A 13874-nucleotide genomic window follows, 5' to 3' on the forward strand; every position below is an offset into this window, starting at 1 on the left:
ACACGGCGGTAGTCCAGCCCCACACCCGCACCACCCGGACCCGCCCCGGTGTGCGGAGTGGCCGCTAACACAAACAGCCTTACCTCGGAACGCAGCTCGGGGAGGATCGGTCTATCTCCCAGGTGGCGAAGAGGTTCATGGGCACGGGCATGCCGCCGGAGCCCGAGCCCAGGACGACAGCCCCGGCTAGCGCTCCGGCCGGGAGGCTGGTCGGTGCCGGTCCGCCGCCGCCGCTGCTCGGGTTCAGGAAAGCGGCCCGGACGCCTCCTCTCTCTACAGCCGCCGCCATCATCACCTCCACTGCCTGGGGAGCAGCTCTAGCTAAGTGTGGGACGAACGCGGGAGCCGCCGGAGTGTTGTCCGCCTGCTCCTGCTCCTGCTCTGCCAGACTCCAGCTCCGACAGCCGGAGCCGAGATGCTGAGGGGCGGGGAGGGGAGGGGCATGGCGGGGAGGGGAGGGGAGGGGACAGCACGGCCCCCCTTTTAGGGTGGGACACAACACACCACTACCAGGCCTGGAAAACACACATGTACATGAAAGAAAGCACAACACACAAGAAAATACACAACATGTCTGAAACCAATGGAGGAAGAGTCACTGATTCCAGGAAGTAGTCAGAGCCCAGAGATGGAGAAAAGGACGAATGATCTGGTATAGTAGTAGAAGTAATAGTAATAGTTTACTAGTAACAGTAGTAGTAGTAGTAATAGTAATAGTAGTAGTAATAGAAGTAGTAGTAATAGTATTGGTTGTAATAGGGGTAGAAATAGTCGTAGTAATAGTAATAGTAGTAGTAGTGGTATTAGAAGTAGTAGTAGTAATAGTACTAGAATAGTAGTAGTAATAGTAATAGTAAGTAGAAGTAGTAGAAGTAGTAGTAATAGTAATAATATAGTAGCAGTAGTAGTAGAAGTAATAGTAGTAGTAATAGTAGTAGTAGAAGTAGAAGTAGTAGTAGTAATACTACTACTAGTATTAGAAATATTAGTAATAATAATAGTAGTAGTAGTTTAGTAGTTGTAGTAGTAATGGTAGTAGTTTAGTAATAGTAATAGTAATAGTAATAGTAGTAGTAGAAGTAGTAATAGTATTAGTAGTTGTAGTAATATTAGTACTAGACATAATAGTAATAGCAGTACTAGTAGTAGTACTAGTAGTAATAGTAGTAGCTTAGTAATAGTAATAGTAATTGTAGTAATAGTAGTAGTATAAGTAGTATTAGTAGTAGTAATAGTAGTAGTTGTAGTAATAGTAGTAGTAGTAGAAGTAGAAGTAGTAATAGTAGTAGTAGTAGTAGCAATAGTAGTAGTAGAAGTAGTAGTAATAGTAGTAGCAGTAGTAGTAGTAGTAGTAGTAGTAATAGTACAGCGTATGGTTCTGAATATGACCCAGATACGACCCAGGTTTAAAGGCAGATTTTTAGCTTACCAGCCGACAGGCCATAAGTTATTGTCGTCATGCGGCGTCTGTTGTCGTCTGTCGTCATCCGTCGTCCGTTACAAAAATTCAATCGTCTTCTCCAAAACTACAATTCCGATTGACATCAAACTTGGTATCCAGCTTCTTTATGATGATGTCAACAAAAGTTAGTGAAATTATTTGGATCTGATTCTGGATTTGGTGTGACTTTGAAAAATTTCCCCATTATAAGAGATAGGAAGTGGATGGATGCAATATCTCAATAAATATAAATGATATCCAGTGTAAATTTCTACAGTCCAGTCCTGATGAGGAGATGACCAAAACATAATGGCCACATGCTGATCAGGATCTCCTTCTGGATCCGGAAACTTATGAAAAATTTAACATGGGCTCTTATGGGGAAAAAATTTCAGTTGTCTTTTTCTCTGAAACTCCAGTTCTGATTGACTTCAAACTTGGTATACAGCTTCTGTATGATGTCAACACAAGGTATTGCAATTATTTCATCCAGATCTGATTCTGGATTTGATGCCACTTTGACAAATTTTCCCATTATGACAGATAGGAAGTGGATTGATCCAATAAATCAGTAAGTATCGATGATATCAAGTTGGAATTTGAATTTTTGACAGATCTGATTGGAATATGACCAAAACATGGGCTATTTCTGTAATATAATAAATACACATAACTGGGTGATAATAAATGGCATCTGGATACATTTCCCAAAGCTTTTAATTTGGCCGGTAAGCTACAGGGCCATTGGTCCTATTTTTGCACCTGTGGTGGTTTTCAAATATCAATAAAAAAAAAAAGAGTCAAATATGTATGATGATGAAAACTATTGTTGATGTTCAGAACATAAAAACTAAACAAACCTGACTCTACAGACAGAACATTCACTGTGATTATGAACAAATGGTTGTTCAGTTTGGATAAAAACAGATGGATTTATGCATCATCATTATTATTATACAGATTTTCTACATGTTTATGTGAATGTTTTCATCTTTAACGGTGACATTATAAATTCTGTATTACAGATAAAAACTATGAATTTAAATATTACCGCAGTCCAAGTATTTACATGTATTATTACAGAACAATACACTGTCTTCATCACTAATAAATAAAAGTCTTTGATGTTACTAGCAGCATTGTACCCATGGCTAAACATCCTCCTGTGGTGCAACAGCAGCATTGCACCCAAATGCAGTCCCGTGTTCCGTGTTGCAACATCGATCAGACGGATGGACATCGGTGGGACGGAGACGGGGCGGGGCTGAAACGTGTATTATATGGTAGGATTGTTTGTTAATCTGCAGTTCGTTCTGGTTATTTGATGTAGTGTTTTTAGATAACATATGCCTTTATTAGTCTGACTAAGGGGAAAACCCAGGTTTATAGCAACAAAAGTACAAAAGCACAGAAGAGCAGAACAAATGCAGAAGTAAATACAAACCAAAAACCTACATACACTATCTGAGCACATGCTGATCCTGACACAGGTTTAATGCACACTTTACTGAACTGTTTATTTGACAGAAGGTTTGGATCAGTTTTAGCTTACCACCCGACAGGCCGTAAGCTATTGTCGTCATGCAGCGTCTGGCAGCGGGGTCTGTCGTCGTTGTCTGTCATCCGTTACAAAATTTTCAATCGTCTTCTTCTCTGAAAGTACAATTCCGATTGACTTCAAACTTGGTACACAGCTTTATGATGATGTCAATAAAAGTTAGAAATTATTTGGATCTGGATCTGATTCTGGATTTGGTGCGACTTTGAAAAATTTCCCCATTATAAGAGATAGGAAGTGGATGGATGCAATAACTCAGTAAATACAAATGATATCCAGTGTAAATTTCTACAGTCCAGTCCTGATGGGGAGATGACCAAAACATAATGGCCACATGCTGATCAGGATCTTCTTCTGGATCTGGAACTGACAGAAAATTTTACATGGGCTCTTATGGGGAAAAAATTTCTATCTTGTTTTTCTCCGAAACTCCAGTTCTAATTGACTTCAAACTTGGTATACAGCTTCTGTATGATGTCAGCACAAGGTATTGCAGTTATTTTCATCTGGATCTGATTCTGGATTTGGTGCCACTTTTAAGAGATAGGAGATAGGAAGAGATAAGAGATAGGAAGTGGATTGATCCAATAAATCAGTATCAATGATATCAAGTTGGAATTTGAATTTTTGACAGATCTGATTGGAATATGACCAAAACATGGGCTATTTCTGTAATATAATAAATGCACATAACTGGGTGATAATAAATGGCATCTAGATACATTTCCCAAAGCTTTTAATTTGGCCGGTAAGCTACAGGGCCATTGGTCCTATTTTTAAGTGTAAATCCTGTATTTTCTTATGTTTGATTCGCTGATCATGTAGATGTTCATTAAAGTTCAGAGAAAATTCATCACACACTTGCTCCGGCTTCAGAAAACCATATTTACTAAAAGATGGGAACCTATGTTACCTTTACTACTGCAATAATATTTACTGGTGTTGCAAGAACACTCCATGTTATCAAAGTGCTGTCAATCTACCTCTGACGAAGATTTATATCTACAGCCTTTTTTATTTATTTTTTGTTGTTTTTTGAAGTGATCATTGTTTGCTATAATTGTTACTGCTTTCTTAAATTTCATTATATGTGTCTGTGGAGGTGTATGAGAATATATTTGCAGCTGTGTAGGGGGAAAAGAAATTAATTGAACTGTATAATTGAATGTATAATTGTACTGTACTGAAAAAAAAAAGAGAAATTTAATAAAAATTAAGTTAAAAAAAAAGTTCAGAGAAAATTCAAAGGTTCTTCTATCAGAAAGAGATCAAACAGATTAAACGGTGGACGTTTGGGTCTGTAAGGGTTAAAGGTGGACGTTTGGGTCTTTAAGGGTTAAAGGTGGACGTTTGGGTCTGTAAGGGTTAAAGGTGGACGTTTTGGTCTTTAAGGGTAAATCCACCTGATCAGATGTTTATTATATAAATTATTGACAAGTTTGTTGTGAGACTGTTATCACTTTCATGGTGTAATTCCTGTATATGTTTAACTCAGAGGTTGAAAACATTGACTTGATGGATGAGCGTGTTGTTTTGTCAGCTCTTTTTCAGACTGTTGTGTTGTTTTGTCGGCTCATTTTCAGACTGTTGTGTTGTTTTGTTGGCTCATTTTCAGACTGTTGTGTTGTTTTAGTCGATGATGAAACCAAAAAACACCTGATTTGGACATGAAAGCCTAAAGGAGTCGTTTCTGTCGTTCTGTGACCGGTCGTCTTGACTTTTCTGTTGGATTCACTGTCGACAGCGTCCATGTTGTGAAAACCTGTTACTGTAACTGTGACTCAGGGTGAAAGTACAGACGTGACCAGGCTTGTCCAGGTCGGTTGGGTAACATACACCACAGCCCGGTGTTCCTCCCATTTCATCATGTCTCTGTTTTTTACACCGTCTGTAGCTGGATCCCTCAGCCACAGATCAGTCAGTAAGTTCTGTTTTAACCCATAAAGACCCAAACATCAAAAAAGGCACAAAAACAGTGAACACATGTCCTCCTGTCATCTACAACACTGAAACCCATGGAGCTGGATCAACGACCAATGATCAATTAATGACATCTTTGCTTAAAAAAAGTTGTTTTTCTTCATGTTGTGTCTGTTTCTGATAAATAACCTTTGAATTTACTCTAAACTTTAATGAACATCTATACCACAGGTGTCAAACATGCGATCCGGGAGCCAAATCTGGCCCCCCTACCAAAGGTTCCATTCCGGCCCGTGGGATGAAAGTGCAAAAATGAACCTCAACAGTCCAGGTTGTCCAAATCATTTTGGTTCAGGTTCCACATACAGACCAATGTGATCTACAGTAAAAATAACAACACAATAACCCATAAATAATGATGACAAATTTTCTTTGTGAAAAATTGTGTGGAAAAAATTTCAGTGAAAAAAAAAAAAGATTACACTGTGGAAATATTTACATTTACAAAACTATTCTTTCACAATAAAATGCAAATAAATACATAAATCAAAACAAAGATGAACAACCTGAAATGTGCAATTTGAACAATATTCTGCCTGTTACTAAATGTTTGGTGCATTTATGGATCCACTGTGATCTGTGGTTGTGTTAATAATAAGAGATGGAATATTGTAGAAATTGTTCAAAGTTTAGTTCCAAACTCCAAAATTTTAACAATATTCTGCCTGTTACCAAATGTTTATGTAACATTGTGTGTAATGTACATGTATAATAATAAGTTGAGGCATAATATTGTTAAAATTGCACAAAGTTTTTTCAGGTTATTCACATCTTTTTTGTAAAATGTAAATATTTTCATAATTTAATTGGGGCGGGTTTGTACTAAAACAAAAAGAAAAACTTGGATTTGACATTGTTTATAGGTTATTAAGTCATTATTTTACTGATCTGGCCCGCTTGAGATCAAACTGGGCTAAATATGGAACTGAACCAAATGAGTTTGACAGCCCTGATCTACATGATCAATGAATTAAATAGAAAATACAGGATTTATACTGAAAAATGCAAAATACAGAGAATATATTAGAAAAAATGGGGATAAAGAATAGAATAGATTGCACTGAAAAGACACTGTTTATTCAGTTTGATCTGTTTTTATTAATAACCTTGAATTTACTTTAACTTTAATGAACATCTACACGATCAGTGAATTAAATGTAGAATACAGGCTTTACACTGAAAAAGGCAAATACAGAGGAATGTCATGTAAATAGTGATAAATCGCTCAAAAAGGTTAAATAGACAAAAATTCCTTTGGGAACTGAAATAAATGTATCACTGGGTCTTTATGGTAAACTCAGACTCTTCCAGGTGAAATAGGACAGGTTTTGTCTGTTCCAGTATCAGGTATTTACTTTCATGCACTCAATCATTCTGTTGGTGAAGAAAACTGGAAATGCTAATCCTGTGACTGTGACACCCCGAGCCTCGTACAGATGGAAACGCCCCAACGTGTCGTTACATGACGACAGCTTCATACGAGGTTTTAATCCTTAGATCAGTCACATGTCATCACACAGTTCCATTCATAGAGACCAGTGTTTATCAGGGTTTAGAAAAACATTAGAATAAAGCATGTCTGCACCTGAGCCCATCTGAGGAGCTGGTTTGGATCAGACCCTCACATTTACTCACAAGGGGATTTCAAAGCAGAGGCTCAGGAGCAGCAGCAAAAAATGAAACAGACACTATATATACAAAAAAATTATATAAATATACAAAATGTGTATAAAGTCATAAAAACGATGTATAAACAAATAAAAAATGTATCAATAAATAAAAACTATGTATAAACAAATAAAAACTATGTATCAATGAATAAAAACTATGTATAAACAAATAAACTATATAAAACAAATTAATCTATGTATCAATTAATTAAAACTATGTATAAACAAATAAAACTATGTATCAATGAATGAAAACTATGTATGAACAATAAAACTATGTATCATGAATAAAACTATGTATAAACAATAAAAACAATGTATTAACAACTAAAAACTATGTATAAATGAATAAAAACTATGTATAAACAAATAAAAACTATGTGTAAATGATTGAAAACTATGTATAAACAAGTAAAAACTCTGTATCAATGAATAAAAACTATGTATAAACAACTAAAAACTATGTATAAATTAATAAAAACTATGTATAAACAAATAAAAGCAACATATATACAAATAAAACTGTATAAATGAATAAAACCTATGAATAAACAACTAAAAGCCATGTATAAATGAATAAAAACTATGCATAAACAAATAAAAATGATGTATAAATAAATAAAACCTATGAATAAACAACTAAAAGCTATGTATAAGTGAATAAAAACTATGCATAAACAAATAAAAACGATGTATAAATGAATAAAACCTATGAATAAACAACTAAAAGCTATGTATAAGTGAATAAAACTATGCATAAACAAATAAAAACGATGTATGGACTAAAAATAGGTCCAAGGCTCCTGTAGTCCAACTGCATATGTAAAGACCTTAACTGACATTGGTTTGACCTTTAAAGGTCACTGAAGGTCAAAGGTCATGGCAGTAAATCAAAGCCCATATATACTTCCAATTTATGACCAATAGTGATTATCATATGTTCAACTGTTTTCCAGTTGTGACACTTTAAAATGTTTCCCATTATAAACCAATAGAGATTATTAACATCCTACTATATGCGCATTCTGGTCCGTCCCCCCGGCATCCCATCAATGTCCGTGCGTCCCATTGATATCCGATCGATGTTGCAGCACAGTCCGTATTCAAATGCTGTGAGGTATGCTGGAGATTTTAGCCTCTGCACCGCGGGTACACTGCCGCTAGTTTATACAAATTCAAAATCCATATTTCTCAGTTCTTTGAATAACTTGGTTGACTTTACCCCAAAGGACCTCTGCTATGAATGTCAACTGATGGTGCTGATGGTTTTGGAGCAGAAGTTTCCAGAATAATTGTTTCCAGACGTTGACACTGATCATCAGTCCATCAGACCTTCAGACCGCTGGACTGAAAACTAAAATAAAAACAGATCAGACCTACAGAGATGTTCTGTTACTAAAAAGTATATTAAAGTGTGTTTGGCCCCACCCCCATTTAATTATATTAAATTAAAAAACATAATCATTCATGGAATTGTGATCAGAACTTTTTCTTAACAATTAAACCCATAATGACATAAATCTCATGTAAACCTCATAAATTATTGATCTAAAATGCCTCTACAGTGGTTTTAATATGAGACATCTGTTCTATTAGACATGTGACCTAATGGAACAGGGTTGGGTTTTATTGATCCTCCTTTGGCTTTAACTCAAACTAATGGAAACTGATGTGGGAGTGTGTTGACCTTTGACCTCCATGGAAATGCATAGAACAATAGAATGACAATAGACAGAATGATAGATGGATAGATAGAATGATAGAACGATCAATAGATAGAACACAGATAGAACGATAGATAGAGCAATAGATAGAATGATGAAACAATAGATACAACAATAGAACGATTAAATGATGTTGAATGATAGAACAATAGACAGCGCGAACAATAGAACGATAGATAGAACAATAGATAGAATGATAGAACAATAGAACGAACAACAGATAGATGTAGTGCAGTTATATGACACACAGTAAAAATAGAATAAAAGAATAAAAATAAACTAGAAGCACTCGAGAGTGCAGACCTCCGCCAAGGCTGATCAGTGCCCCCCCCGTGGGCCCCCCCACCCCCGATCACCACCAAAATTTAATCATTTCTTCCTTATCCCATTTCCAACAAACCCTGAAATTTCATCAAAATCTGTCCATAACTTTTTGAGTTATGTTGCACACTAACGGACAGACAGACAGACAGACAGACAGACAAACAGACAGACAGACAGACAGACAGACAGACAACCCTGGCAAAAACATAACCTCCTTGCGGAGGTAAATATCAGAGCAAACACTTGATACAGAAGAACAGAATCAGAACAGAACTGGTTTAAATAATCAGTAGAAGTGTAAACAGGAGCATGAACCACATTAAAGTCTGTGGATTCCTCTGTTGTGGAACATGTCAGTCATATGGAGGTGTCCTCATCAGGTAAAACTAACCCATGAACCCCCAGACCCTGGTAGAACTAACCCATGAACCCCCAAACCCTGGTAGAACTAACCCATGAACCCCCAGACCCTGGTAGAACTAACCCATGAACCCCCACACCCTGTAGAACTAACCCATGAACCCCCACACCCTGGTAGAACTAACCCATGAACCCCCAGACCCTGGTAAAACTAACCCATGAACCCCCAGACCCTGGTAAAACTAACCCATGAACCCCCAGACCCTGGTAGAACTAACCCATGAACCCCCAGACCCTGGTAGAACTAACCCATGAACCCCCAGACCCTGTTAGAACTAACCCATGAACCCCCAGACCCTGTTAGAACTAACCCATGAACCCCCAGACCCTGGTAAACTAACCCATGAACCCCCAAACCCTGGTAAAACTAACCCATGAACCCCCAGGCCCTGGTAGAACTAACCCATGAACCCCCAGACCCTGGTAGAACTAACCCATGAACCCCCAGACCCTGGTAAAACTAACCCATGAACCCCCAGACCCTGGTAGAACTAACCCATGAACCCCCAGGCCCTGGTAGAACTAACCCATGAACCCCCAGGCCCTGGTAGAACTAACCCATGAACCCCCAGACCCTGATGAGTCAGAAGCAGGTGGAGGTGGAGACGCTGCGCCCTTAGATGGATGTTTGGACTGTGTCTCCACCTGGTGTCTGAAAACACAACTACAGCCAAAGCCTGTACCTGCAGTGTCCTGGATCCACCACCAGATGGCAGCCTGTCTGCACTCATGGATGGAGCTGGGGTCTGGATCTGGATCCTCCTGGTTGCCTCCTCCTCCTGTGAAGGCAAGTGGGAGGGGCCATGGGAGTGGGCGTAGCTGATGTTTCTGACACTTTACAAACCCTGTCGACATCTTCACTGGATTCTGAAGAAGAATCACATGCCGAGCTCCAGCCGTCGTCCCATGGAGAACATGAAGGTCAAGGTTCAGGTTCCATATTCAGACTACTGGACCTAAGTGGATCAGAACCAGGACAATAAGAACACAATAACCTAGAAATAACAACAATACTAATGTTTGTATTTGTGTAAAACAAAAAAAAACAAAACAACCCACTAAATTATTAAAATATTTACATTTACAAACTGTCAAAACAAAAATGTGAATAATCTGAAAAAAAGGAACTTCTTCAGAAAATAACTGCAGTTTTAATAATATTACACCTCAACTTATAATTTATACATGTTAATGAAGATTAGACACAAATACACAAACATTTACAGACAGACCCCCTAATGGGCCTGTTTGGATCTTCTATTGGGCCCGTTTGGACTCTCTAACAGGCTGGTTTGGACCCTCAATGGGCCTGTTTGGACCCTCTAATGGGCCTGTTTGGACCCTCTAATGGGTCTGTTTGGACCCCCTTCATGGGCCTGTTTGGACCCTCTAATGGGTCTGTTTGGACCCCTTCATGGGCCTGTTTGGACCCCCTCATGGCCTGTTTGGACCCTGTGATGGGCCAGATTTGGCCCACAGACCTGGTGTTTGAGCCCTGTATCAGATGAACTGTACATCTGTTACATAATGAAAAGAACTAACACATCATGTGGGTTCAGATCTGTCTTTTATTTTTAGGTGTAGGCTTTTGTTTTTTTTTGGGGGGGGGGGGGGGGGGTTCATCTCCTCGCTGTTCGACATCCTCCTCCACACCATCAGACTCTGACGTTTTTAATTAAATGAGCCTCGCTACAGGAAAAACATGTTATGATCACATGGAAGAAACTGTAAATAAACTAAGACTGCAACTGGGTTCATATTTAGAACAAACACTGATGATTTTACAACTGATTACATATTATTATAGGATGTATGTTTTTTTGTCTATAATCTGATTTTGTTTCCATGGGCAGATGAACTACATATTTAGTCTTTATGCTATATTTATGTGCTGATATTCTGATATTAAACCAATATTTTATTACAATTTCTATAATAATTCTGATCATGAGAAGCTTTTCGACCAGAATACTGGACACACTGATGTACCTGTTAATATCATCGTTAACGTCTTTATGTCTTATGTTCATCGGTGGTGTTTGTGGCGGTCGTGGATTTTCCACAGAGCCATAGTCTGACCTGAGGAGCTGCAGGATGATGGGAGTCGACCACACCTGCAGCAGAGACAGTTTTCAGAGACGACGACGCGCCTCCAGAGACGCAGAAACATCTGCACGTATTAAATCCATCCTGTGATGAAGAAAAGGTCAAAGGTGTCAAGGACACGACACTTTAACTCATTTATACGGTTTAATGAGTGGATTTTATATGTTATAGTGAATGAACATCTGCCAAAAACTGAATAAACAAATAAATAATGATTTTAAATGTAAGAAACCAATAACAGAGTAACTTATCATATAATGTAAATCATCTATATTTCATGGACATTTAAGACCAGGACATATCAGAATAACTTTTGACATTATTGGTAATGCTATGAACATTATTAGACAGAAAAATGTATTATAATGAATAATACAGATGAATGTGACTGAAAGGTTGAACAGAGAGATGGTTGAAGAAAGGACCAACGAGATGATGAAGATGACGCTGGACACAGACAGACGTCCAGGACAGACAGACGTCCAGGACAGCAGACGTCCAGGACAGATGTGGAGACACTGTGCAGTCTTCTGAATGAATGAGACGACAGTTTAACATGGAAGAAAAAGAAAAGCAAAAGCCAGAAAGAAATGGAAGAAAGTATGCACTGAACAGGGAGGAAAGAACAACACAAACTAACAAACTAACTAACTAACTAACTAATGAGTACTAACAAATAAAGGAACATACTATCAACACTTTACCAGGTAATTAAATTCCTGGGTCCGTTGAGTAAACATACGACTGTGACTCTGGAGACCTGGTCCATCCTGGTCCATCCTAACATGGACCTGTCATCTCTAACGGTCCCACTGGTCCATGTGTGTCTTTAACGTGTCCACTGGTCTCATGTGTCTTTAACGTGTCACTGGTCTCATGTGTGTCTTTAACGTGTCCACTGGTCTCATGTGTGTCTTTAACGTGTCCACTGGTCTCATGTGTGTCTTTAACGTGTCCACTGTCTCATGTGTGTCTTTAACGTGTCCACTGGTCTCATGTGTGTCTTTAATGTGTCCCTGTCTCATGTGTCTTTACGTGTCCACTGTCTCATGTGTGTCTTTAAGTGTCCACTGTCTCATGTGTGTCTTACGTGTCCACTGGTCTCATGTGTGTCACGTGCTTCTCATTCATTGTTCTGTAGATAGACTGAAGTCGCTGTTGTTGCCGTGGCGACAGATAGGGTAACCCCATGTTCTAATGTTCTATTAAAGCCTGGATGATGAACAGGAGTTTGATCTGATGCATCAGGGAAACAGTCCAAGTGTTACACCCACACACACACCCACCACACACACACACAACACACACACACACACACACACACACACACACACACACACACACACAGGTTCTGGACTGGCCTGGTCCTCTGGATGGACCCTGTTTGAAGGTCCGGTCTGTTTGGGCCCTTCTGGACCCAGGTCCTGGTGTTGTGACCCAGTGGAGCAGATCCGTCCCAGACCTGTGTGTCTGTCTCCTTCAGAACACTGAGGCTGCAGATCAGATGCTCCTATAATTAAAGTTGTGCAAACGGAGCACATTAAGGACATTTGGTCTTAATGATGTCCTCGGTTACAGCCCAATCGATGCTCCATTTCCTGTTCTGGTGGATCAGAGGTATTATCAGTATCAGTATCATTATTTCTCTGCTGGGTCTGGATGGTCGCACATTAAATACTGACATTAGTCTGAACCCAACCATTAAATCAGTGGTTTCCAACCTTTTTTGGTTTGTGACCCCATTTTAACATCACAAATTTCTGGCGACCCCAGACATTCAAAACAGAGACTTTTTTTTTTTTTTTTTTGGCAAAAACTAATTTATTTTTGATCATCTAATAGTTTGCTATACTATGTTGCAAATAAATGTTAATTTTAGACGACATTTAGACTATATAATGTATATTATTATGAGATTAACGCAAAAATTGAGAATTTTATTTTCCTTGGTCAGTCCAGCTTGGATTGACAAGGGTGCTGTCATAATCCACTTTCTGGTTTGGTTTGGTTGTGTCTTCTGTTCCCCCTCCTGTCCATCAGTGATTGACCAGTTAATGGCACACACCAGGAGCTGATCTGCAATCAAGCTCTCCTCCTGCTTATAAGCGTTGCAGTTCCTGTGCTTTGTGCCAGAATGTCTTCGCTCCCATGCTGTTAAGGTGGTCTGTCTCTCATATTGGTGTACTTTGCATTGTGGTTTCCTGGTGCTGAGTCTTTATTAATTCATTCTGTGAGTGAGCTCTGACTGTTGTATGTATTGGCACTCTGTTTCTAGCTTGTTTTCTTTTTTTGTGTGTGTTTTGAACACCACGTTCTGCTGTGTTTCAGGTCCGGTTCCCTTGGTTCAGTTTGTGTCTTTTCTCCCGGTTCGGTGACACCTTTGTTTCTCCCTTGTCAGAGTTTTGCTTTTCTTCTGTATGTTTTATGGATAAATAAATTTTTAATTGCATTCATGCTAGTCCGAGTCTGGCTGTTGTTGTTCACCACACGCACTTGGGTTCCAATCATCTCAGACCTTGACAGATGCAAATTAATACTGAACAAACAAGGACTCAAACTATGAATTATGAAAGAGCTGCAGCATCTGAAACTGACCACAATGAACATTTGACAGAGAAACAGAACCACAGTGCTGCAGTTTCACAACCAGT

At 38.8% G+C, this 13874-nt stretch overlaps 1 protein-coding gene and 1 pseudogene across 4 annotated transcripts in view; both read right to left on the reverse strand.

The window, feature by feature from the left end:
- LOC115434379 (phosphofurin acidic cluster sorting protein 2-like) overlaps window positions 1-397 on the reverse strand; it is an 84823-nt gene extending 84426 nt beyond the window's left edge. For all 4 annotated transcript variants that reach the window (XR_003937509.1, XR_003937508.1, XM_030156301.1 and 1 more), the window contains exon 1: window positions 84-397. Coding sequence is in view for 2 of the 4 variants with exons in the window: in XM_030156301.1 (XP_030012161.1) it covers window positions 84-292 (209 nt within the window). In the remaining 2 variants the exon portion in view is untranslated. The remainder of the gene's footprint in view (window positions 1-83) is intronic.
- LOC115433900 (phosphofurin acidic cluster sorting protein 1-like) overlaps window positions 318-13874 on the reverse strand; it is an 81086-nt pseudogene continuing 67529 nt past the window's right edge.

This window comes from Sphaeramia orbicularis, chromosome 15 (genome assembly GCF_902148855.1).
Source record: "Sphaeramia orbicularis chromosome 15, fSphaOr1.1, whole genome shotgun sequence".
NCBI lineage: Eukaryota > Metazoa > Chordata > Actinopteri > Kurtiformes > Apogonidae > Sphaeramia > Sphaeramia orbicularis.